The sequence below is a fragment of the Phacochoerus africanus genome, chromosome 1 (assembly GCF_016906955.1).
Source record: "Phacochoerus africanus isolate WHEZ1 chromosome 1, ROS_Pafr_v1, whole genome shotgun sequence".
Taxonomy (NCBI): Eukaryota; Metazoa; Chordata; class Mammalia; order Artiodactyla; family Suidae; genus Phacochoerus; species Phacochoerus africanus.
Window position 1 is genome coordinate 162,478,709 of NC_062544.1, and position 23,527 is coordinate 162,502,235.

At 40.4% G+C, this 23,527-nt stretch overlaps 1 protein-coding gene across 4 annotated transcripts in view; it reads left to right on the forward strand.

Annotated features, from left to right (window-relative positions):
• The first annotated feature begins 977 nt into the window (after positions 1 to 977).
• Positions 978 to 23,527, forward strand: part of RASA2 (RAS p21 protein activator 2) — a 120,214-nt gene continuing 97,664 nt past the window's right edge. For 2 of the 4 annotated variants that reach the window (XM_047783636.1, XM_047783654.1), the window contains exon 1: positions 987 to 1,148. In XM_047783636.1, the coding sequence (XP_047639592.1) occupies positions 1,007 to 1,148 (142 nt within the window). In that variant the 5' untranslated portion in view covers positions 987 to 1,006. Of the gene's footprint in view, positions 1,149 to 23,527 lie in introns of all 4 variants that reach the window. The other 2 variants (XM_047783628.1, XM_047783646.1) reach the window with 2 other exon arrangements.

Below are 23,527 nucleotides of genomic sequence, written 5' to 3' on the forward strand. Positions count from 1 at the left end.
TCTGACCCTCATAAAATATTTGTTGTCAGATTGAGTCCTACTGTTGCCCTAGAAAACGACTACCCTGCCCTATTAAGTCACAGTTTCTTCCTTCTTAGGGCAGTGTAGTTAACCTCAAGACTAGGAAATCATCTTCCTCCTCACATACCAGGGTATTATTCATGCAGTTTACTCACTGCAAAAAGTTCCCTTGAAGTAAAGCTAACAGCTAGTCAAAGATTTATGAATTTCCTAGTGTCAATCAACTTTTATCAAGCTCGCTTAGGGCTGCGGGGGGCGGGGGGGGAATGGAGTCTGACCTTTCTTGCTCTCAGTTTCCAAAACACACAAGTGGTGGGAAAGACTTCAAAGTTTCTCTGTGGGAGGGTCTCAGGCGCTGTACTCAAGTTGTGATTGGGAGTATGGACTTGTTTTTGAATTACCTTTTGCAAAAGAGTGTTCTTACTTAAAAGTAAGAATTTGTGGGGGGGGGGGGGCGTGTGGCTTGAGGGGGGAGTCTCTAAGGCGCCTCTTAGTTCCTTTTGAATAAGGTAGTTTTGAGGTCCACGCAACTGTCAAATTCCATTCTATTTTCTTCCCACTTGGAGTTCCCTTGAGCGTTAGATGTGGAAATCTGCTAGTGGTGGGGGTGTGGCGCGGAAAGGCTAATTCCCAGGGGGATTTGGAGAACCTCGAAAGGGCAGGGTTTTCCCTCAGTGGAATTTTGAGGCTGCTCAGAGTCACGACTTGGAGTCGCACTTGTGCTAGAACCTTTTATGGGGCCGAGAAGAGGAATGTCTAGAGATGAGTTCGAGCAGAGCTGCCGGGGTTCGGTGGAGTGGGGATGGCGACCACTAGGCTCGGGTGGGGCGGGGGCGGGGCGGCGGTGGGGCGGGGCGGGGCGAACCAGGCAGAGGCCCGGGGGGGCGGGGCCAGGCGCGCGGCTCGCCTTGGCGGAGGCCGCGACTGGGCTCCGCCTCGCCCGGCTACGCAGGCGGCGGGGCTGCGGCACAGGCCGGGCGGCACCATGGCGGCGGCGGCGCCTGCTGCTGCTGCTGCTGCTGCGGCTTCTTCCGAGGCGCCGGCGGCGACTGCGACGGCAGAGCCAGAGGCCGGGGACGAGGACAGTCGCGAGGTCCGAGTGCTGCAGAGCCTGCGGGGCAAGATCTGTAAGCGCGGCCGGACTGAGGGAACCCACCCGGCGGCGGCGGCGGCGGCGGCGGCGGCGGGCTGAGTGGGCGGCAGGCGCGCGGGGGTGGCGGCGCCGAGCCGCGCTGGGATCACTGGGCGGAGAGGGGCCCGGGCGGGGGCCGGGGCTGGGCAGGGCGCGCGGGGAGGGCCGGCACAGGGAGGCTGGAAGGGGGGTGTGTGTTGGGGGAGGCGTCGCCCGGACGGGGCGGCGTGGGCTGGGGGCTACCCCTCTCGTGAGGGAGTGGAAAGCCGGGGATTTGACGGGGTGGGGGTGGGCTCGCCTTTGGGGCGCGGCCTGGGCGCGGGGACGCCCCGACGCGGGGTGCGGCCGGGGGCGCGGGCTGGGGGCGTGAGGCGCTTCCGGCTGCCCTCCGACGCAGGCCTCCGGGCGGCTGCGGGCGTCGGGAGCGGCCGGGTGGTGGGAGCCGGGCGGTAATTACCAGGAGGCGCGGCCGGAGGAGGAGGGCCGGGAGTGGGGTGGCCCGAGGGGAGGGGGCTGCCTGTTTTCTGGGCTCCAGAGCCGGGGCGACATTGGAAAAGGCGCCCAGAGTGGAGGAAAAGGGCTGCCCTAGGACTCGAGTGGCCTCAGCAAGGGTGCTCGCGAGTGAGCGCGATGGGAGGGGCTGGGCCGGACACCTGTACTCGCCCCACCTCGCTGCGGCGGGGACTTGAATCGAGAGACAGCGTGACTGACGGGGACTTCAGGCAGGATGTAGTGGCTTCCTGTGAGCAGGTCTCAAAACACAGTCATCCAGCCCGCACTTAACCCACTTAATTCCTTTCTTTCTCATGCATGTGATTGTTACTTTTGTGAGTGACCAGCCTAGTTGCCTTCGAATTTTTGCTCAGAGGCCCTGAGCATTACTATAGACCATTTGAGTTCAGTCATTTGGACATTTATTTTTTTAAATGATCCTTTGGCGTCAGATGGCTTTTTTTTTTTTTCCCCAGTCGTTTATTCAGAGGAAACACTTTTTTTCCCCTTTATGTTGTTTGTAAAATATATCGATAGAACTTATTTTCGCGTTTGTGGAAAATTAAATTTGCTTTCTTGATTCAATATCCTCAGATTGGAAACATGCTTCATGTTTCATGTAAATAACCCTTAGTTATGAGGAGTACTTTTTACTCTGTATGATGAAAATCGAATTGCATTAAAATGGTTAACAATGCTCTTTCTTGTACAGGATGTAAAAATTTCCTCTTCCCGAATAGTGGTATTATTAATTGAGCTTGGATTTTCCCACTTTCCTCTTTCAAGTTACTCCTCCTTTCAAATATTTGGGATTTTGTTAAACCTCAGAAGCAGACTGTTAAATTCTCTCACCTTTTTATTCCCAGAAATAGTCCTGGGGTTCTTAAGAGAGGTACAGTTCTTAAAACCTGGAAAAATGACACCAGAGAAGAAGATCTTGTCTATATTAAAGTTCCCAACACAACCTTCTAGGGTATAAAATCTTTTCAGTATTCAAATTAAGTCTTATGCTTAATATTTGCATATATCTAATTTAATATTTCGGAAAACTATACATGAATGGGCCAAAGCACCCTCCCAATCTAATTTTCCAACTTTTTACTACTTTATTTGTTAGTCACCACTTAATGCTAGGCAGTGTCCATTGGAGCCTCACTGATTTACATAGCTGCAGGTTATGCTGTGGAACTAGATATATACATATCTTGGAGTTGAGATTTAGGGTTGGGTTCTTTCCAGAAGGACTTAGCTACCCTGCACTTTAACCTACTCCGTAGCAAAGATAGCACAGTAAGTGATATCACTGAGTGAAACTTGGGCCTACAAATAAAAAAAGAGCTTTGTTTCTGTGGCTTAGAGCAACCTCACTGCCCAGACTTGGAGATTGAACATCCAGTTGCTGGGAATGATACTACCTCTTTAATCATAGAGTGGAAGTATTGTATCTGTCATCTCAGTTTCTTGCTTTTTGAATTGCTCAGCTTATAGCTCAAGTCATGGAGTGTCTGTTTAATTAAAAAAAAAAAAGTTAGAATACTTATATAGGAAGCTTCTCCCCACCTCCCTCTCCATTTCTGCATCCTCCTTTTAACTGGTGTATCTAGAGTTGGTTGACCTTCAGAACGCTGTGAAGAGATGCTGTTTTCTGTTTCCCTGAAACTGACATGTGGGTTTTGCAGGTTGGGGGCTGGGGGGCTGGAAGAGTCATTATTAGCAGGTGCTAAAGTCACAGAAATGGGATGATAGCGGTTCTGACCATGCAGCTATTAAGAACCTTGGGGACAGGGGTACCATGTCAGTTTTCCTTTTCACCAAGCTGGGAGACCTCAGAGGAAGGCCTGAGGTGCCCACTACCCCGGAGATGTGCTGGCAGATTCCAAACTTGATTGAGACCCTCTGACTTGGAGAATTAGAGGTCCATAGGGTTGAAAGTTAAGCTGAAAGGAAACATCCTTTTCCTGGACTTGGGTAGAACCCTCCAACTCCAAATCATATCAGCAGAAAGTAAGGAAGGATTGATTTATATCTCTAAAGTTCTAGAATAGTCATCCACAACCTTCTGTAGGCATTTTGTTTTAATATCTTTATTAATTTTCCCATATATTTCACAAGGTGAAATGACATTGAAAACCATTTTGTGGTCACTTTTAAATAATCAGCTGACATTAGCAAATCCGGTGTTGCTATAATATTTGAGTTTATATGCTGATCCCCAATTCCTTGAAGTCGTATTAGTATGGTAGGAAACCATGGTAGCTCCAGATAATAATATTCAAGGGCAGCTCGGGTTGTTGATGTTCTAGAATTGTCATGTGAACCTTTGATAAAGGAAAGTAAGGTTGCATTCCAGACTCCATCCTTTGTTCTGAACAGTGCCTGAGTGGTGAGTATGCTAGTCCTCCTGAAGCACTTTGGCATTGGCCCCCTCCCCCTAAAACACCCATGTGAAAGATGGGGATTGGAGCTTTCTCCTTCATAATTTCAGGGTTCATGCTACTATTTTATGATGTCCTCTTTTTTGGTTACTGCTTTTTGTTAAGTTTGTACTTCTCCAGTTAAGTCAGGTTGTAAAAATGATGCTTAAAGAGTCCACACCACCTTATGTACAGGTTTATCTGCTCAAGGGAGAGCAGATTGATAAGGGAGCCCGGTGAGGATTTGTGTGAATATTGAGATGTGTGGTACAGTATGAGATGCGTGGGACCATGATGTGTCCCAGGACTTACTTGGTCTCCTGATCTCTTCAGATGAAGAATGATCTAGGGCTGTTTGACAAAATAGGATCTAAGCGGTATGGTTAAGTGTTTGAGAGACTTGATCAGGTTAGTCACCTGGGTTTGATTTTTCACTTAATTTTTAACTTTTGCTAACTCGTGTGTGTCTCTGTATTCTCATGTGTAAGTGGGGGTAGTAAAAATATTTCTATCCTACAAGATTGATTTGAGAATTGAATAAATCCCCTTCTCCAGTCCCCCAGCCCAGCAACTGAATCAGTCATGGACCATATCTTAAGAGGGAGTAAAGTAGGAGATAAAACTAATGTTTATCTAGGTTCTGTCCAGCATGTGCTAGCATTTCCTGGTGTACAAAGCTGATTAAAATCAGAAGACTTGAATTCTCTTTTGCACATTGTTAATTATTATTCATGTGACTTTAGGCAACTCACTCATACCTTTCATTTTTCTTCCTCATCTTTAAATGGGAATAATGCCTCATTACTAGCCATTTTGTACATGTTGTTCCCTCTGCTTGAGAGTCTTCTCCTTCCCCCCAGCCCATATTTATGTCAGGGAACTCATGCTCATCCTTCAAAACCCTACTCCATGTGATCTCCTGACCAAAGCCTTCTTTGGGGGTTCTTCTGAGGTTGAATTCATTCTTTATCCCCCCCTCCTTTTTTTAAACTATCCAGGTGTTAGCTCAGTGCCTGGAACAAAATAGGCCTTTAGAAAAATGCCTTACTTCTTACTATGATATCATGAGGAGGATTTGAGATACATATTATATACATATTAGATAGGAAAGTGTTCTGTAAATTTTACAGCTAAACAAACTAGAATTCTGATGATAGTATTATTAAGAGAAAACTACTTGAGTCTGTGGCAGGAAGTTCATCCTTTTCAAAATTACAGTGCCAACTGAGCTTAGGTTTGAACTGATGCCAAAGTTGCCTCATTAGGAAAAGGATTAAATTTTTCTAAATGCTCTGATTGCTTATTATTAGGAGATTTGAATATTGTTACCTGACTATATTCCATGAATATTGCTACTAATTGGTTCTGAGCCTGTAAAAGAAAAATCTCATAATCACACCATACATATTAAATGTTTTTATTTGTCATGGTAGGTTTGAATTTCTTGGTAATAAAATATAAACCAAAACATTTTATTGACCATGCAGTAGCATTGAGAGAGTGAGATTAAAAAGTTTATTCATGCTAAGAATTCATTATTATTAGATATTTGAAATGAGTTACTTAATAAATTAATAGAAAGAGGGAGAGATTTAAAAAGGGCTTGTTCATGCTAAGAACTCACTATTGTCAGAAATTTGAAATGAGATGATGAGTTATTTAGGATGGAGGAAGAATCCATCTTTCAGATGGATAGAAATGAGAGAAAAGGGTTCTTTGTGAAAGTTCACAGAACAGTTTGCTAATCATTTGCTCTGAGGAAGACAAGAGGTAAACCTCAATGAGTTCATAGAATTTTTCTTTTTAACTTAGAATTCTTTGAATAGACTCTAAGAGACTGTGGAACTAATGTAGCTGAAATAAAACTGTCATTTTATCCTTTAATTGTAGATGCTAATCCTATTTCTTACTAATATGCTTTATGAAATTATTTGACAATATCAGATTACATGTTTCATCTACTAATGAAATTCTATGCTCTTTTGAGATCTGCTAACAGTTTTTGTATAGTTATCAATTAATGCATATTAAAAAACTTTTTATGGTATGACTGGGTCAGTTTGCTGTACAGTAGAAATTGACAGAACACTGTAAATCCACTATAATGGAAAAAATAAAAATCATATAAACTTAAAAAACATGTATATTAAGAAATTTTTGATACAGCTTTAGCTTTGTATGTTATTGTCATCGAAAATCTCTAGCTAAAATAGTATATCTTATGAGGTTATACCAGTTCACATGTAAACATCAGTGAAAAGTAATTGACAGATTTGTTACTGTGAGCTGTGGTCTTTAACATCCCTTCCAGCACTGAGTCTTGGATTGTTGACTTTTAACTTGAACCATTTGCTTTAAGGCAGTACATTGATGCTTTTATTTATTTTTTAAATTAAAACTTTTTTTTTATCTTTTGTCTTTTTAGGGCCTCACCCACAGCATATGGAGGTTCCCAGGCCAGGGGTTTAATTGGAGCTGTTGCTGCTGGCCTACACCACAGCCACAGCAACGCCAGATCCAAGCCACGTCTGTGACCTATGCCACAGTTCACCACAACGCTGGGTCCTTAACCTCCTGAGCAAGGCTAGGGATCAAACCCGAAACCTGATGGTTCCTAGTCAGATTCGTTTCTGCTGTGCCACGACGGGAACTCCTGGATGCTTTTATTTTAATGCTTAAATATATTTAGTATACCTATTTTGTGTAATGTGTACTATTTTAAAAATACTACTTATCTAATATTTATTAGATAAGATTGTTTGAATCCTGGAGTTCCTGTCGTGGCTCAGCAGTTAATGAACCTGACTAGCATCCATGAGAATGCGGGTTCTATCCCTGGACTGTGAATTGGGCCTAAGTGGTGGCTGAGATGAAAAAAAAGTCGTCCCAGTTTATCCTAAAACAATAGTTACTTTTAGACACCTGTTTTCTTAGAGAATTATAGAAGTTTAGAGCTAGAAGGTGGAGAACATATCTTTTTCATTCCCCTCATTTTACAAATGAAGAAGTTGATACTCCAGTATCACATAGTTAATGGCCTGTTGGGCACTAGTCCACCACTATCAAAGTTTTTGCCTAAATGCTATGTAGGATGAACTCAGTAGTATGAATGTTGCAAATGTACTTCGTCGAATATGTGAAGATTACACTGTCTATCTAATGATATACCCAAAAGTAATAGATTTTTCTTTTTTTTGGCCACCCTGTGGCATATGGAGTTCTCGGGCCAGGGATCAGATCCAGTCCACAGTTGTGACCTAAGCCACAACTGCAGCAATGCTGAATCCTTAACCCAATGTGCTGGGTTGGGGGTTGATCCTGAATCCTAGCACTCCCAAGATGTCACAGATCCTGCAGATTCTCATACACCACAGTGGGAACTCCAGAAGCGATAGGTTTTCATTGAGCCATCTACACACTCTCATCTGTTCATTTTAAGAGCTTCGTGAAGTGGTAAGGATTAGTGATGAAGCAATGGTTGTAACCTAGGTGGAGATTGAGCCTAGATGTTTATCTATTTGTGTCATGCTCTAACTCAGCTGTTTTCAGACCTGACCGCCCATCAGTGTCACCTGTGAATTAAAAAAATTCTGATACCCAAGCTCTACTCCAGATCTACTAAATAGAATTTCAGGGGTGATACCTGGACATCTGTAGGTTTAAAATGTTCCACGGAGGTTGATAATGGGCAGCTAGGATGGTGAACCTCTGCTTTTACCTTTTTTTTTTTTTTGTCTTTTTGCTATTTCTTGGGCCACTCCCGCGGCATATGGAGGTTCCCAGGCTAGGGGTCGAATCGGGCGGCATATGAAGGTTCCCAGGCTAGGGGTCGAATCGGAGCTGTAGCCACCGGCCTACGCCAGAGCCACAGCAACTCGGGATCTGAGCCGCGTCTGCAACCTACACCACAGCTCACGGCAACGCCGGATCGTTAACCCACTGAGCAAGGGCAGGGATCGAACCCACAACCTCATGGTTCCTAGTCGGATTCATTAACCACTGCACCACGACGGGAACTCCTGCTTTTACCTATTGGACAGACCAGCCACCAACTACCTGAATAGTAGCAACTTACTGTGCATGATGATCATTTGAAGGGTACCAGTAGAAAGTGGTGTAATCACAGGGAGGTTTTAATTTGATTATTTTTTTAGGTTAATTTGTTTAGGTAGTACAAATACTTGGTACAAAATTCAAAAGGTAAATAAGGGTATACGTTAAAAAATTAGGTTTTCTCCCTTTCTTTTATCCCTAGCCATTCCCTCTCTAGAAGCAAGCATTACCAGTTTCTTGTGTATCCTTAGAGATTATTTAAGTGTTTGCACTTAAATGTATGAATATTAATCTCTCTCTTTCACTAGGATACGTATCACAACAAAATGTACACATTGGTTGCATTTTGCTTTTTTATATTTAACAACAGTAGTTTGAAATTTTTTTTATAAATATCTGTATACATATATACATATAAATATCTGTATATACATATAAATATACATATAAATATATACATATAATATCTGTGTACATATATACATATAGCTGTATGTGTGTCTATATTTATGTATATGTATATATGTACATATGTGTGGGGAGGAGAGAGAGAGAGAGGGAGGGAGAGAGGAGGAGCTGCTTCATTTTTTAAACAGCTGCATAAAATTTCATTGTCTGTATTTACCACAGTTTATTTAGCTAGTCCTCTATGGTGGACATTTAGATAGTTTCCAATCTTTGCTGTTACAAACATTACCACAATAAAAAATTTGTAGGTTTGTTTTTTTTTTTTTTTTTTTTTTTTTTGCTTTTTAGGGCCATACCCACGGCATATGGAGGTTCCCAGGCTAGGGGTCGAATTGAAGCTGCAGCTGCTGGCCTACGCCACACCACAGCAGCGTGTGATCTGTGCCATGTCTGTGACCTACACCACAGCTCATGGTAACACTGGGTACTTAACCCATTGAGCAAGGCCAGGGATCGAACCTGCAACCTCATGGTTACTAGTCAGATTCATTTCTGCTGCACCACAAGGGGAATTCCAGATATGTTATTTTTAATACAAATGCATGTTTCTATAGGATAAATTCCCCGATGTTAAATTAACTGAATGGTATGTGCATTTTTATTTTGGAAAGACAATGCCAAATTGCTTTTCATAGAAACTATAGCATTTTACGCTCCCACCAGAAATGTATGAATGCCTATTTCTTTACACCCACACAGTGTATATTTTAAAACTTCTTGATCTTTACTGATCTGTAGGATGTGTGCTTTTATTTGCACTTTTAAATGAGCTCAGGGATCTCTTCATATTTTTAAGAACCATTTTTATTTCCATTTTTTGTTGAATTTGTTTATTTGCTTTGCCTTTTTTTGCCTTCTGGATTATCAGTCTTCTTACTGATTTTGGAAATGCTTTATTCATAGGGAAGTTAGCTATTTTTGTAGTGGAAAGATTTTTTTTTTTTTTTAATTTATATGGTTTGGCTGATGCCTGTAGTTATTCTTGAGGAGAAGTTGGTTGTGAGATTCAGTGAGGGCAGTCTTGTTGGTTTCATCTACTTATATAATTTCAGTTATTAGACTAGAGATGGAAAAAGAACTGTTTGAGAAAAAGTAAGTGAAGAGTTATTATAAACATGAGCTAAAAGATAATAAAGTGAGAAAAGATATTTACAGCAAATCCTCCAGACAGAAAGAAAACACTTAAATAACACTTGTGCTCTTCCAGGCACTGCTTTAATGCACTTCAAGTTTATTAACTAACTTAATCCTCATGGTGACTCTATTAGTACAGTTGTTATCCACTTTTTTACAGATGAGGAAACTGTGGCATGAAGTAGCTAAACTAAGTAACTTGCCAAGATCAGACAGCTAGTGGGCCATAGGCAGGCTAGCTCTGTTACTCTTAACCTACTCTGCTGTTTACCTGTTTGTCCAGAATATATAAAAAGTTCATCCAGGGAGTTCCCGTTGTGGCTCAGTAGTAACAAACCTGACTAGTAACCATGAGGACGTGGGTTCAATCCCTGGCCTTGCTCAGTGGATTAAGGATCCAGTGTTGCTGCAAGGAGGGTGTAGGTCACAGGTGTGACTTTCGGATCCCACATTGCTGTGGCTGTGGTGTAGGCTACCAGCTATAGCTCAGATTCGGCCCCTAACAGTAACAGCCTGGGAACTTCCATATGCCAGGAGTGCAGCCATAAAAAAAGACCAAAAAAAAAAAAATCCAAATTTTAAATAGGAAAAGGCCATTAGAAAAATAAAGAATATGAATAGGCATTCTAACAGAAAAGAAGATACAAAAGGCCAGTAAATGTAATAGTTTGGCTATTACATTTGGTATGGTTTAACAAAAATTAATCAGAGAAATACAAATTTAAAAAGTCATTGGTTTGTGAAAAAAGAAAAGCTTGTTAATTCAGGATTTGGCGAGCATTTAGGGAAATGGATACTTTCTCCACTGCTGCTTGAGTTTAAATTGGAAAGTAATGTTGGAGAGCATTTTGGCAATATCTGTTAAAAATTTAAATGTATATACCCTATACATTTCTACTTCTATGTATCTGCCCTTCAGAAACATGTATATATTTACAGAAGAGGCCTATACGGAGATGTTTAGTGTTACCTTGTTGGTAAAACAAAGCAATTAGAGGCAACTTAAGTGTCTATTGGTAGGATAATAGCTAAATAGTATGTTCATACACATGTTCTACAACAGCTAAAAAGAACGAAATGTATCTATAATAGGAAGGGAAAGAACCTTAAAAGGTATTGTTGAGCAAAAGTCAGGGAGTTCCTCTTGTGGTGCAGTGGAAACAAATCCGACTAGTATCCATAAGGATGCAGGTTTGATCCCTGGCCTTGCTCAGTGGGTTAAGGATCCGGTGTTCTGGTGAGCTGTGGCGTACATTGCAGCTGTGGCTTGGATCCCATGTTGCTGTGACTGTGGTGTAGAATGGCAGTTCTAGCTCCAATTTGACCCCTAGCCTGGGACCCCTAGCCTGGGAATGCACGTGCAGCCCTAAAGAGCAAAAAAAAAAAAAAAAAGAAGAAAAGAAAAAAGTCAGTTGTTAGGGTGCTATGTGTAGTTATGTATGTCATTTTCTCTATGTATACATGGCAAGGAGCACAGAAAAAGGTTTGAAAGGATGAACAACATTGGTTATGTCCAGGATGGACAAAGGGAATTAGCCTTATGATTAACTTTTCTGGAGAGTGTATTTATGTATGAGCTATGTTATCAAAAATGACTATTTGTATAAATGAATTTGGCATAATATTAGTCTTATGATGTGAGAGCCTCTCTTTCTGTGACTGTTGAGGATTCTTTTATCTACAAAAATAAGGTAACCAAATGGTGAGTTTGGTAACATTTTGAGTACACATAAAAATAAAGTCAACTTTTCTGTCAATTTTTTAGGTAACTTTTAATTTTGATATAACTTCACACACACAAAAGTATGAGATAATATAGCGAATTCCTATATGCTCTGCTTCTTTTCACCAGCTATTTGTATTCACAAAGTTGACCTTTAAAAATGTTAGTGTTTTGGTTCAGAGGAATGTAGTAAAAATAATAATTTTGATCCCTTAAAATATTGTACCATTTGCGTGTTACAGAACTTCTTTGTTTGTATTTGGGCTTTTTTACTTTTTTTTATTTTTTGTCTTTTTAGGGCTGTACCCACGACATGTGGAAGTTTGCAGGCTGAGGGGTTGAATTGGAGCTGCAGTAGCTGGCCTATGCCACAGCCACAGCAATACAGGATCCAAGCTGTGTCTGTGACCTACACCACAGCTCACAGCAGTGCTGGATCCTTAACCCACTGAGCAAAGCCAGGGATCAGACCTGAGTCCTCATGGATACTAGTTGGGTTTGTTACTATTGAGCCGCAATGAGAACTCCCTGTTTTATTTTTATTAAAAAATTTTCTTGGAATTCCTGCTATGGCACAACGGGATCAGCAGCATCTTAGGAGCGCTGGGACACAGGTTCGACCCCTTGCCCGGCACAGTGGGTTAAGGATCTGGCGTTGCCACAGTTGTGGCTTAGGGCACGCCTGAGGCTTGGATCTGATCCCTGGCCCAGGAACTCCATATGCTGCAAGGTGGCTAAAAATGAAAAAAAAATTTTTTCTTGGTGGATGGGGGGATGAGCTAAAATTTATTATTTACTCTTTTCCAGATACTGTGTTAGGATACTTTGTAAATTATTTCATTTCATCCCATTTCATGAAGAAATTTGTTGTCATTCCTGTTTTAGGAAAGAAGCAGACAGAAAGGTTATTTGCTCTGGATTGAAAAGGGCAGAGGCAGGTGTTCAGAGGGTCTTTAAGATATCAAAATCCATGTCTTTTTTTCCACCAAGTTGCTCATCATATGATATATGGGAAGAAGTGATCAGTACATTTCTTTTTTTTCTTTCTTTCTTTTTTTTTGTCTTTTTGCCTTTTCTAGGGCCGCTCCAACGGCATATGGAGGTTCCCAGGCCTAGGGTTCTAATCGGAGCTGTAGCCACCGGCCTACGCCAGAGCCAGAGCAATGTGGGATCCTAGCCACGTCTGCAATCTACACCACAGCTCATGCCAATGCCTGATCCTTAACCTACTGAGCAAGGCCAGGGATCGAATCCGCAACCTCATGGTTCCTAGTTGGATTCGTTAACCACTGCGCCACGACGGGAACTCCGGTACATTTCTATTGTTGATAGTTATCCGTAAATTGGCCATGGGTTAATATAATGGATATTCAATAAAATTAGAATGTTGGAATACTGTAAAAATTTAGTACTGTTTTGGGGATTCACAAAATTTTTGCCCTTCTCTCTGCTTGACTATACTCATGTGGGTTTGTCTGTGCATGTTAGTGTTGCTGTTAGGACACATATATGCATATACTTGTATTCACCTGTGTGGATGCAACTTCTTTATATCCAGGTGGCACTTTTTTGAGGGGGTGGCGAAGCACTAGATCATAATGAGTCCTATTTGGGCTTCCTGGATGCTGTTACCAGAAATTGCAGCCTTATCCCATAAATGGCCTGTCCATGTAGCCCTTAGTTCTGCCACTGCCTGGCTTTGGGCCTTTCATTCGCTTGCTGTCTTGGTCAGCTTAGGAGCCTTTAAGCTATAGAAACTATTGGCCTATCCTTGAGAGATTTCTACCATATGTGCTTCAGAGTTTGGTTTTCTACTTGAGAATGGGGCTGTGGGGAGCTTAGGGATCAGTACACGTTCAAAACTGAAACCAGAAGTGGGCAAGGCAAACCACAGAAAGATCCTGCCTGCAACTTGGTGACGTCTCTCTATAACCCATGGACATTTCCTGGCAATACCTTGCGAAACTTGCCTTTTCATGTGCAGTAGTTTCCTAACTTCTTGTTCTGGACTAAGCTTCAGTCAGAGGTGATTAATATGATAGCAATATAGATAACTGTATGGTAATTATAATGCACATGACTTCTGTAAAAATGATTGGCCCCTAATTATATTCTGTAGACTTTCCCATTGAAGAGCAGCATCTTAGCTAGTAGGGCTTTTTTGAGCAGTTGCTGTGGAATTCATGCTTTAACCTTGACTTTTTGTCTTGTCAAGAATTTTACTTATGTATTGTTCAGGTTTTAAAACTACAAAACTGTGCTTTGCTCACTGAGTCCAGGCTGACCACCTAAACTATGCTGGATTTCTGGAGTCGTTTGTGTGCTCAAGTGCTTGCTCAGTGCTGTTACCTAGCTTTTGTTTTACTGGTGATTGCACATTACCTTATTTCCATGATGGAGTTAGTGAAACTTTATTCGCCATATGATATTAACCTCCAGGTACCAGGTTAATATCATAGTGCTTGTTCTTAGGTAGAACCAGATTTCTGATAGGAATTATATAATATGTTGATTTTTTTAAGATTACCAGTTGAGTGAGATTATAGAATCTCAGATTATATATATATATATATTTTTTTTTTTTCAGGGCCGCATCTGTGGCATATGAAAGTTCCCAGGCTAGGTATCAAATCAGAGCTATAGCTGCCAGCCTGTGCCACAGCCACAAGACCAGATGCAAGCTGCATCTGCAGCCCACACCACAACTCACGGCAATACCGGATTCTTAACACACTTAGCAGGGCCAGGGATTGAACCTGCATCCTCATGGATACCAGTCAGGTTCATTACTGCTGAGTCACAATAGGAACTCCTCGGATTTTATTTTTAAAGATAATTTATCATTTACTGGGAGTGAGAAAAGTTGCTTGACAGTCCACTTATCTGATCATGTTAATTTATGCATTGGAAAACCGTACTTACTAGTTAGTGAGTATTCCAGCAGTCACCATATGCTTATTGGTGACTTGTTCTCCGCCTGAATAACATCACAAATGTATAGTTAGTTTTCCAGTGGTGCTTTCAGGGTGACTACTAAAGAAGGAAATAACAGCTGCATAACTTTTTTCTCTTCAACAGTTTGTAGGCACCCCCACTCCTTTTTTTGCAACTGTACACTTGGGGCAATCTAACATAATTCTGAAGAGGGTGAATATGAAACTCTTTGGAAGGTCATGTGTGATTATGACAGTTTTTCTCTCCCTTTCTCTACTGAGAATTTTAAAGACAAATGAGCAAGAGAGTGCTCTAATCTTCTGTAAGATTTCTTTATTCTGTACAGAATATTTATTATATTAGGTATATAGAAATTGAATGATAAGGGAAAATTTGCATGTTGAAAGCATGATTTTCTGCTACTTTTCTAGTAATCATCTAATCTCTCTGAACCTCAGTTTCCTTTTGTATAATTTGATAATAGTAGTTACTCTGATCTTACAGAGTGGTTGTAGAAAGATTGGATGACTTGGTACACTGCCTGGTACACTGTGTACTCAGTTAAGTATGGGCTATAACATAAGCAGTGGTGATAATCGGTAAAGTATATGTCCATAGTTTTCTTGATAAACAATTTACTTCATATAAATGTATATCTAGTTCTTATAGTATTTATCAAACTGGCCATAGGTAGCACTATCTAAAAACAATTGAAATCAGTGTTGCCATGTGCCTTTTCAAAAAATGTCACGTGTTGGGTTCCTGCTGGTGGCGCAGTGGAATCAGCAGTGTCTTGGAAGTGCTGGGACACAGGTTCAATCCTTGGACGAACAGAGCGAATTAAGTATCCAGCATTGCTGCAGCTGCGGGTTAGGTTGCAACTGCGTCTCAAATCTGATCCCTGTCCTGGGAACAACATATGCCATGGGGCGGCCAAAAAAAAAAAAAAAAAAAAATTCATGTGTTATCTCTCAGGGTCTTAAAGCTATGGGAACCTAGAAGATTAACTCATTAAGGGGTTGTAAACTCCAATCTACAGAGACCAGGCATAGTGAAGTAAAGCCAGGTATGGAGATTGTTAGGATTTAAAAAGAAGATGCTTCTGCAGTTTCTACTCAGAACCATGTTACCAGATCTTTGATTCCTTTGTATTTTTGGCCACACCCATGGCCAGTGGAAGTTCCCAGGCCAGGGATTGAACCTGCACCATAGTAGTGACCCCAGCTGCTGCAGGGACAATGCTGGATCCTTAACCCAGTGCCACAAGGGAACTTCTAGGTCTTGGATTCTTAAAAGAGAAACCAGAAATACATATTTATTATTAACTCTCCCCGTTTATAGGTGTTGGCCACATTTTTCCTAATATTATGCAATCCAAACAAGGTAAGTCTTTGACTAGCTGACTCCTAGTTTGTAAACCCCCAATTTGAAATAGTTCTCTAAAACCCTTCGTTTTAGAGATGTGGAGCATAAGGTATAGAAAAGGAGGTGGTTTTCCATATGTTTTCCTCTAATAGAAATTTTAAAAGTCTCATTTAGAAAAAAATGAGCTCCTCCAATGTATCCAGTTGTTAAACTACAGATTATTTTTGGTCAGGACCTAATGGCTAGGGTGAAGGAATTTGTGGACAGATGCTAATTTTTAGCAATCCCTAACCAAGGAAGGGTGCTACTAGTTACCATTTACTGAGTGGTTACTCTGTTCTAGGCATTGTGGTAAGTGCTTTACCTCAGTTAATTCTCATAGTAGTCCCTGAAGTATTATAATTACTTCTTTTTATGCAAGCAGTTGGTTAAGACTAAGGACATGCAGATCATTAAGTACAAAACTTGTGTTGAAACTCAGATCTGTCTCCAAAGTGAATTTGTTCAACTTGGTTTACTACACCAGTACTGTATGTTTTCAGAAATATGTGCGTCTTTTATCCTATAGCAGAAATTAAAATTAAACTGAGGGAGAGGAATAAATGATGAGTTTGGGATTAAAATAAACACACTACTATATATAAAATGGATAACCAACAGAGACCTACCTTATAGCACAGAGAACTCTACTCAATATCTTATAATAACCTATAATGGAAGATAATTTTAAAATGTGTTTGTGTGTATGTGTGTGTATGTATAACCGAATCACTTTACTGTATACCTGAGATTAACACAACACTGTAAATCAACTATATTTCAGTAAAAATTTAAGAAATAGCAGTTCTAATGTGGCTCAGCAGGTTAAGGATCTGGCATTATCAATGCAGTGGCTCAGTAAATGTTCTATCAATTTCTGCTGCACAGCAAAATGACCCAGTTGTACACATACATACATTCTTTTTCTCACATTATCCTCCATCATGTTCCATCACAAGTGACTGGATATAGTTCTTCATGCCATGTAGCAGGACCTCATTGCTTATCCACTCCAAATGTGATAGTTTGCTGTCTACTAACCTCAGACTCCCAGTCCATCACGCTCCCTTCCCCATTGCCTTTTCATTTCCTTAGTTTAGGCCCTGTAGCTGTCAGTAATTTTCCTGTAGCATAGTTTTGACCACACAGAAACTTTTAGTGACTCTTGTTGCTTACTGAATAAAGTTAAAACTCCTTGGCTTGGCATTCTAGATACTTTCTGAAGCTGCCTTTCCTTTACAGTCTTATCTCTTCTTGTTCCTCTTTCATCTCTCTATGCCTTAGCCTTCTTGAAGATGCTCTTCTTGTTTCTACCTCTCAGACCTCTTCATGTTGTGCCTTACTCCTGGAATGTTATTCCTCTCTCTGATCGCTGTATTTAAAGAAAAAAAATTACTTAGAAGAAGTTATTGTGATGATTAGGTGAAATATATTTATGAAGTCCCTAAAAAACATCTCTTATGTGTAATGTATGTATTTATTTGATAAATGACAGCTATTACTATGATTTAGCTTTCCTCCAACTCCAAATAATCTTTTTCTTAGGATCATCTTGTCTAGGACCTTGACCCTGGCCCTTTGCAATTTCTCTTGAGCGTTAATCACACTGGGGTCTGTGTTCTCTCTTATTTCTGTGCTTAAGATATCCTTTGAAATAGATTGGAGATCCTATAGGGTCTCTTAAGATAATATCAGAGAGAATGGTTATCTATTCTTCTCAGCACTGCTGTATTCAGAAAGACATTAATAGTGATGGATAGACTAGGCTTTGGAATTTGATTTCTTGTCAAGTCACTGTACCAGCTATGTTGTAACTGTGATTTTTTAAAAAAAAATTTGTGAAAGAGAACAGTAAGTGCTTACATCACAGGTTATCATATAGACTAAATGAAGTATTTGAGAAAATATTAAGCATTGTCTTGGCATGTGCAGCTGCTTAATAAATATTTATCTTTTTTTCTTATTCATCCCAGTAGTGTCCCCCCTCTAGGACACATAGAAACACATAAGACCTATAGATATAAATGCATGTACACAGTTCCCCCTCAAATGTACATACTTGCATACATGTCCAGAAGCATATATATCAGAATCTCTACCCAATAGCCTTATATTTGGAGTTCCAGTCCTAGGTAAAATTTATATGATAGGATCTGGATTTATTACTCATGACCTTTGCACAGAATCATTGATCTTGTACACAGGGAGTTGGCCATCTTTCTATTTCTGTTAATCTAAGTTATCAGTTTTGATTCCCAGTGGTGTTTATCTTCTCGGTTTAAATTGTTTACTTTTTGCCAATGACTAAAAGCTACTTTCTCTAAAATGTTTACTTGTCTCCCTTCTTTCTTTGTGTATTTATGCAGAAGTTACCTTATAGGTGGAGCCTTCCTTGGCTCCCCTCCCTCTGCTGTTTTGTGTGGTGCTCATTCCTGCTTAATACTAACATACCATTTTATTTATCTTATTTATTATCTGTCTGTCCATCTGTGTTAGTTCAGTGAAGATGTGTTTTGTCTATTTTTCTCACCAGTGTATTCCTAGCATCTTAGTAGGCACTAAGTAAATGTTGGAAGCTGCGCATTTCAGGATTGATTTATTTTCAGGGTGATATCTCTCTATTAACACAGTGTAGATTCTTAAATTTATTGCTTTTGGTAACTGTATGCAGGAGACATTTTCTTTTTAAAGCTTTGGAGCAGTTGACATGGATCACTTTATATCAAACTTATATAAAAAGACATTTATATGCAGTTTTATAACTTGTGATATTAGAACCTCTTTTTGCCCATGCTAAAGTTATAAACATACTATTATTATTCAGTAATATTTAATTACCTATTACAAGCTAAGCATGGTGCTAAGAGTTGGTCCCATCCCTTAAGTTTATATTCAGCAGAGACATGTAGCAGTCTCCTTTGCTGGGTCCTTCTTAACTCTGCTAACTCAAAATGATGGAGAGCTCTGAGGCTCAGTTTTCAAATCCTTTTCTTTTCTCCACATTTACTGTCCTTATGATCCTGTATGGTCTTATGGATTTTGTAAATATTGTGGACATCTAATGATTCTCAAATTTTACCTCTAGCCAGGACTTCTTTGCCTGCTTGACATTCACACTTAGTTATCTAATAGGCATCTCAGACTTAATACACCCAGTACAAATTCTCGATCCCTCTTTCCCAACAGGAGGCTTTTTTCCTCTGGAAATGGCATCTTTATTCATCCAGCTACTCTGTCTGAAATTCTTTAAGGAGTGATCCTTGGAGTGCCCATTGTGGCGCAGCGGAAACGAATCTGACTAGTATCCATGAGGATGCGGATTCCATCCCTGGCCTCCATTTAGTGGGTCAAGGATCTGGAGTTGCTGTGAGTTCTGGTGTAGGTTGCAGATGCGGCTCAGATCTCGTGTGGCTGTGTCTGTGGCTGTGGCATAGGGTGGCAGCTGTAGCTCTGATTTGACCTCTAGCCTGGGAACTTTCTTTGCTGCACCTGCGGCCCTAAAATAAATAAATAAGTAAAAGCAAAAAAAAAAAAAAAAAAAAAAGAGAAGAAGAAGAAGTGATCCTTGATCCCCTTTCTTCTTATACACACATCCAAAATCCTGTGGGCTCTCTTCAAAACATAAGCCCAGCTGACCCCTTCTTTTCATTCTAGGACTGTCCCCCAGTCTCAGTTATCTATCGTCAAGATCATTACAATAGCCTCCTATCTAGTTTCCTGCTTCCCCCCATCTCCTTCTTCAGTGATTCTTTAGAAGAAAAGTTAGATCATGACATTCTTCTGCCCATAATCCTTTAGTAGCTTCCCATCTCATTGAAAAAAGCCCAAGACTTTCCACTGGCCTACAAGACCCTACTCAACCTCACTCCTACCTCATCTCTTACTGGTTTTTCCCTCTTCCTACTTTGCTTATTGTTTTACAGCCATACTGGCCTCCTTGCTTTTCCTTAAGTGTGCCAATCTATCCTATCTCAGGGCCTTTGCGTATTTTATTCTTTCTGCTTGTCCATTTTTTCTCCAGATTTATATAAGGCTCATTCCCTCTTCATCTTCTTCAAGTATCTTCTCACATATCTTCGTAGAAAGGCCTTCCTTGATTCCCTGTATAAAATAACATTACTCTCCTCCCTTTCTCTGCCCTCTGGGTCTGGCACTCCCAAACTTTCTTACTTTGTATTGTTTTCTTCCATGGCAGTAAGTATTCTATACCTACTTGTTTAATAGTTTATGATGTTTATTCCCTCTGTCTAGATTGTACAGCAGTACCATGTGGGCAGAGAATTATTTTTACTCAGTGTTATAGTCCCAGCATTTAGAAAGGTGCCGGGCCTGCTGTAGGAACTTAATAAATATTTGTCGCATGAAGTACAAGTCAGTACGATATGATCCTTGTGGTAGAAGTCCATGTAAGAAGCAGTAGGAAGTAGAGGAAAGGGTTACATGACTACCTAAGAGTTGAGGAAAGACTTTACAAAGATGCCCTAAAGCAGAGCTTTTTGGGGGGGAACATCAGTGAGAGCATCCCATACAATGAAAATCATATTGCAGATGTACAGAGGCATGAGAGAATACAGTATTTTCAAACTATATTGAAGTACAGTTTGAAGTACAAGGAACCAGAGGTATAGTACTGTTGGAAGATAGCTTGTGGGGATAAAGATTAAGTAGTAGGTTGTGCCAGATCATGAAGGGTTTTTTATGCCAGACTACGGAATTTTAGATTTTACCCTTAAATCCGTCTGTCTGTCTGTCTGCTTATCTGCGTATCTATCTAGCCATCCATCTTGCCCAAGGTGGGCAGTGCTGGATAGGGTAGAGTCATTGAAGGTTTTTGAGTGAGAAGTGATGTACGTGTTTATATATTTAAAAAGTAACTGGCAATAGTATGAAGGATGGGGACCAAAGCTAAATATAGTATTTTATTGTATTCTCTGCATATGATGCAAGATATGTATGATGTATTGAAACAATTACTATCACATAAATTGGCAGGTGGCAATTTCCTTTTATGGTTGGACAAAACCAGTGATGTGTAGTGTGAAGGGGTTCTTGGCAAACTTACAGTACATCTGTGACAGAGAAGAAATGCCTGGTGGAGGATTAGTTCATCTCTAAAAATCCATGCTTTAGGGGAGACACTTTTTTTCTCTCTTGTTTTACAGCTGCACCTGCAGCATGTGGAAGTTCCTGGGCTAAGGGTTGATTAGAACTGTAGCTGCCAGCCTATGCCACAGCCACTGCAACACCAAATCCCAGCTACATCTGTAACCTACATTTCAGCTTGCAGCAACCCTGTATCCTTAACCCACTGAGTGAGGCCAGGGATTGAACCTGTATTCTCATGGATACTATGTTGGGTACTCTGTAAGAGAGACAATTAAGAAAAAAATTTTGGTTAACAATTATGTTGTTAGTCATGTAGACTAGAAAAGTTTTTAAGTGTACTAGTTATGAATTCAACAAAAATAGTGTTACAGAATAAAAGATGTTGTGCTTGAAGGGCAGCCTCCTTTCTTTGTAGAGGAACAGTTGTTTTGTCAGTGGTATGCATTCTGATCTTTATAGATTGTGAAAGGAAATAGTGATAGTTTTAAATGTAATCAGATCCATACTATTTGTTGTAAGGCCAATAATACATCTGCCTTTGTAGGACAAGTATCTACCTCTGCATATTTTAGTACCTTGGCATGTACAGAACTTTTAAAATGAAGAATAAGCTAAAAATATTTCTTTCTTTAATTCAAAAGCAAGTAAAAACCATTTCCATTATTTCAGCTGTCTTGCTCAAGTGTCATGCCTTAGCAATATATTGACTGTCTTGAATACTTTAATCTTACTACTTTAGAGTCAAAATAGGATATGCAAATTTAAGGATAAGATGGAGGTACCCAGAGTGGTGCACGTGGTTTGAGTGTTGAGAATTTGGCACTCCCAAATTCATGATACTATATTATTGAGCATGTTTTAAAAACCACATCCAAATGCTGCAGTAAGAAATGAAGAAATGTTTTCCAAAGGCAGATACAACCATGCAGAGAATTAAGATCTATTTGCCTTCATTTCCCAAGTTGAAGCATTTACTTTTACTATACTAGTCAAGTCATTCTCCAATGGAGTAATAAAAGTAGTTGTCAGTGAGATACTGCTTCATAATGTCCGAGTCCATGTTTGATCCAGACAGCCACATCTAGCCGAAAGATTTACCAAACTCTGATGACCAGTAATGTGAGCCAGGGTTTTTGAATTTGTTAGAGAAGGTAGAAAGGATAAGAAAAGAAATTAGTCAGCCTTCGATTACAGAATCAGCTCTAGCTAGTGTAAGCAGAAGGAGATTTAATAAAAGATTTTAAGTGGCTTATAGAAGTGTTGGAAAGACTAAAGAAACAGACTCTGGTCAAACTTTTAGGAATGGCTGTCAAAAGCCACATTGCATCTGGGCCACAAAGGGAATTATCACCTCTTTTGGGATCAGAAATATGCCTGTGAAATTTGGAAGCTGTAACTTTTAGCTGTTGGTCTTAGAACTTTGCCACCTCTGCCATGATCAGGAATCTGGCACTATTATGAAACACCCATTGACAAGCAGCCATCTTCATCAGTAAATTGTTGTCACTGCAACTGGCTCTAGAGCCAAGCCACACTGGTCACAACCTGGGTGACAGAATGGATGTCTTGTACCTTTCTTCTTTGTATCTATGAAACCTGTGACAGGATATAAGGACTGCAGCAAGTGCTACTGCAGAAAACTTGGTCATCTCAATGATGATGTACTTGCTAGTAGAAGCAACCTAAATGCAAACCTCCCTTTAAGTTTCTAGCGAGTGCATCTAATTGTTGGATTTATGTATGTATGTATGTATGTATGCTTTTTATGGCCACATCTGTGGCATATGGAAGTTCCTAGGCTAGGGGTCAAATTGGAGCTGCAGCTGCAGGCCTACACCATAGCTATAGGAACACCAGATTCAAGTTGCATCTGCTACCTTCTCTGCACCTTGTGGCAACACCAGATCCTTAACCCACTGAGTGAGGCCAGGGGTTGAACCCACATCTTCATGGAGACTACGTCAGGTTCTTAACCTTCTAAGCTACAATGGAAACTCCTAATTGATAGAATTTAAATCACATTCACAACCCTAACTGCACGTGATGCTGAGAAATTTAATTTTTAGCTTTCTAGTCTGTGCAGTACGGGAAGTTATACACCGGAGGATGTTGAAGTGGATGATAAACACTGAGCCCCATATCTGCCACAGATATAGACCCTGATCCTCCTGAAGGCTAGCCATCATCAAATGAGCTATAGATAAATTGAGAAAGATTTCAAATAATACCATCAAATAATATTGAGAAGCTTTACAACTATTTGTATTTTAGTGTATTTTTATTGTTTTATACTGACATATTAAAAAAATCTGAGGAGTTTCCACTGTGCTGCAATAGCATTAGTGGCATCTCTGGAGTTATGGTTTGGTCCCCCCCAGGCACAATGTGTTAAGGATATGGTGTTGCCACAGCTGTGGCATAAGTCACAACTTTGACTCAAATCTGATCCCCAGCTTGGGAACTCAATGTGTCGTGGGGGCAGCCAAAAAAAAAAAAAAAAAAAATCTGAAAATTTTTTTTCCACCTATGTGATGAATTTAGTGGTCTGTGGATGCTGACTGTTTCCTGACACTTAAAAGTGTGGGTACTGGATGAAAAGCCTGAAAGAGGGAATAAAAGAAAAACTGTTAGAATGGGTTACCTAAA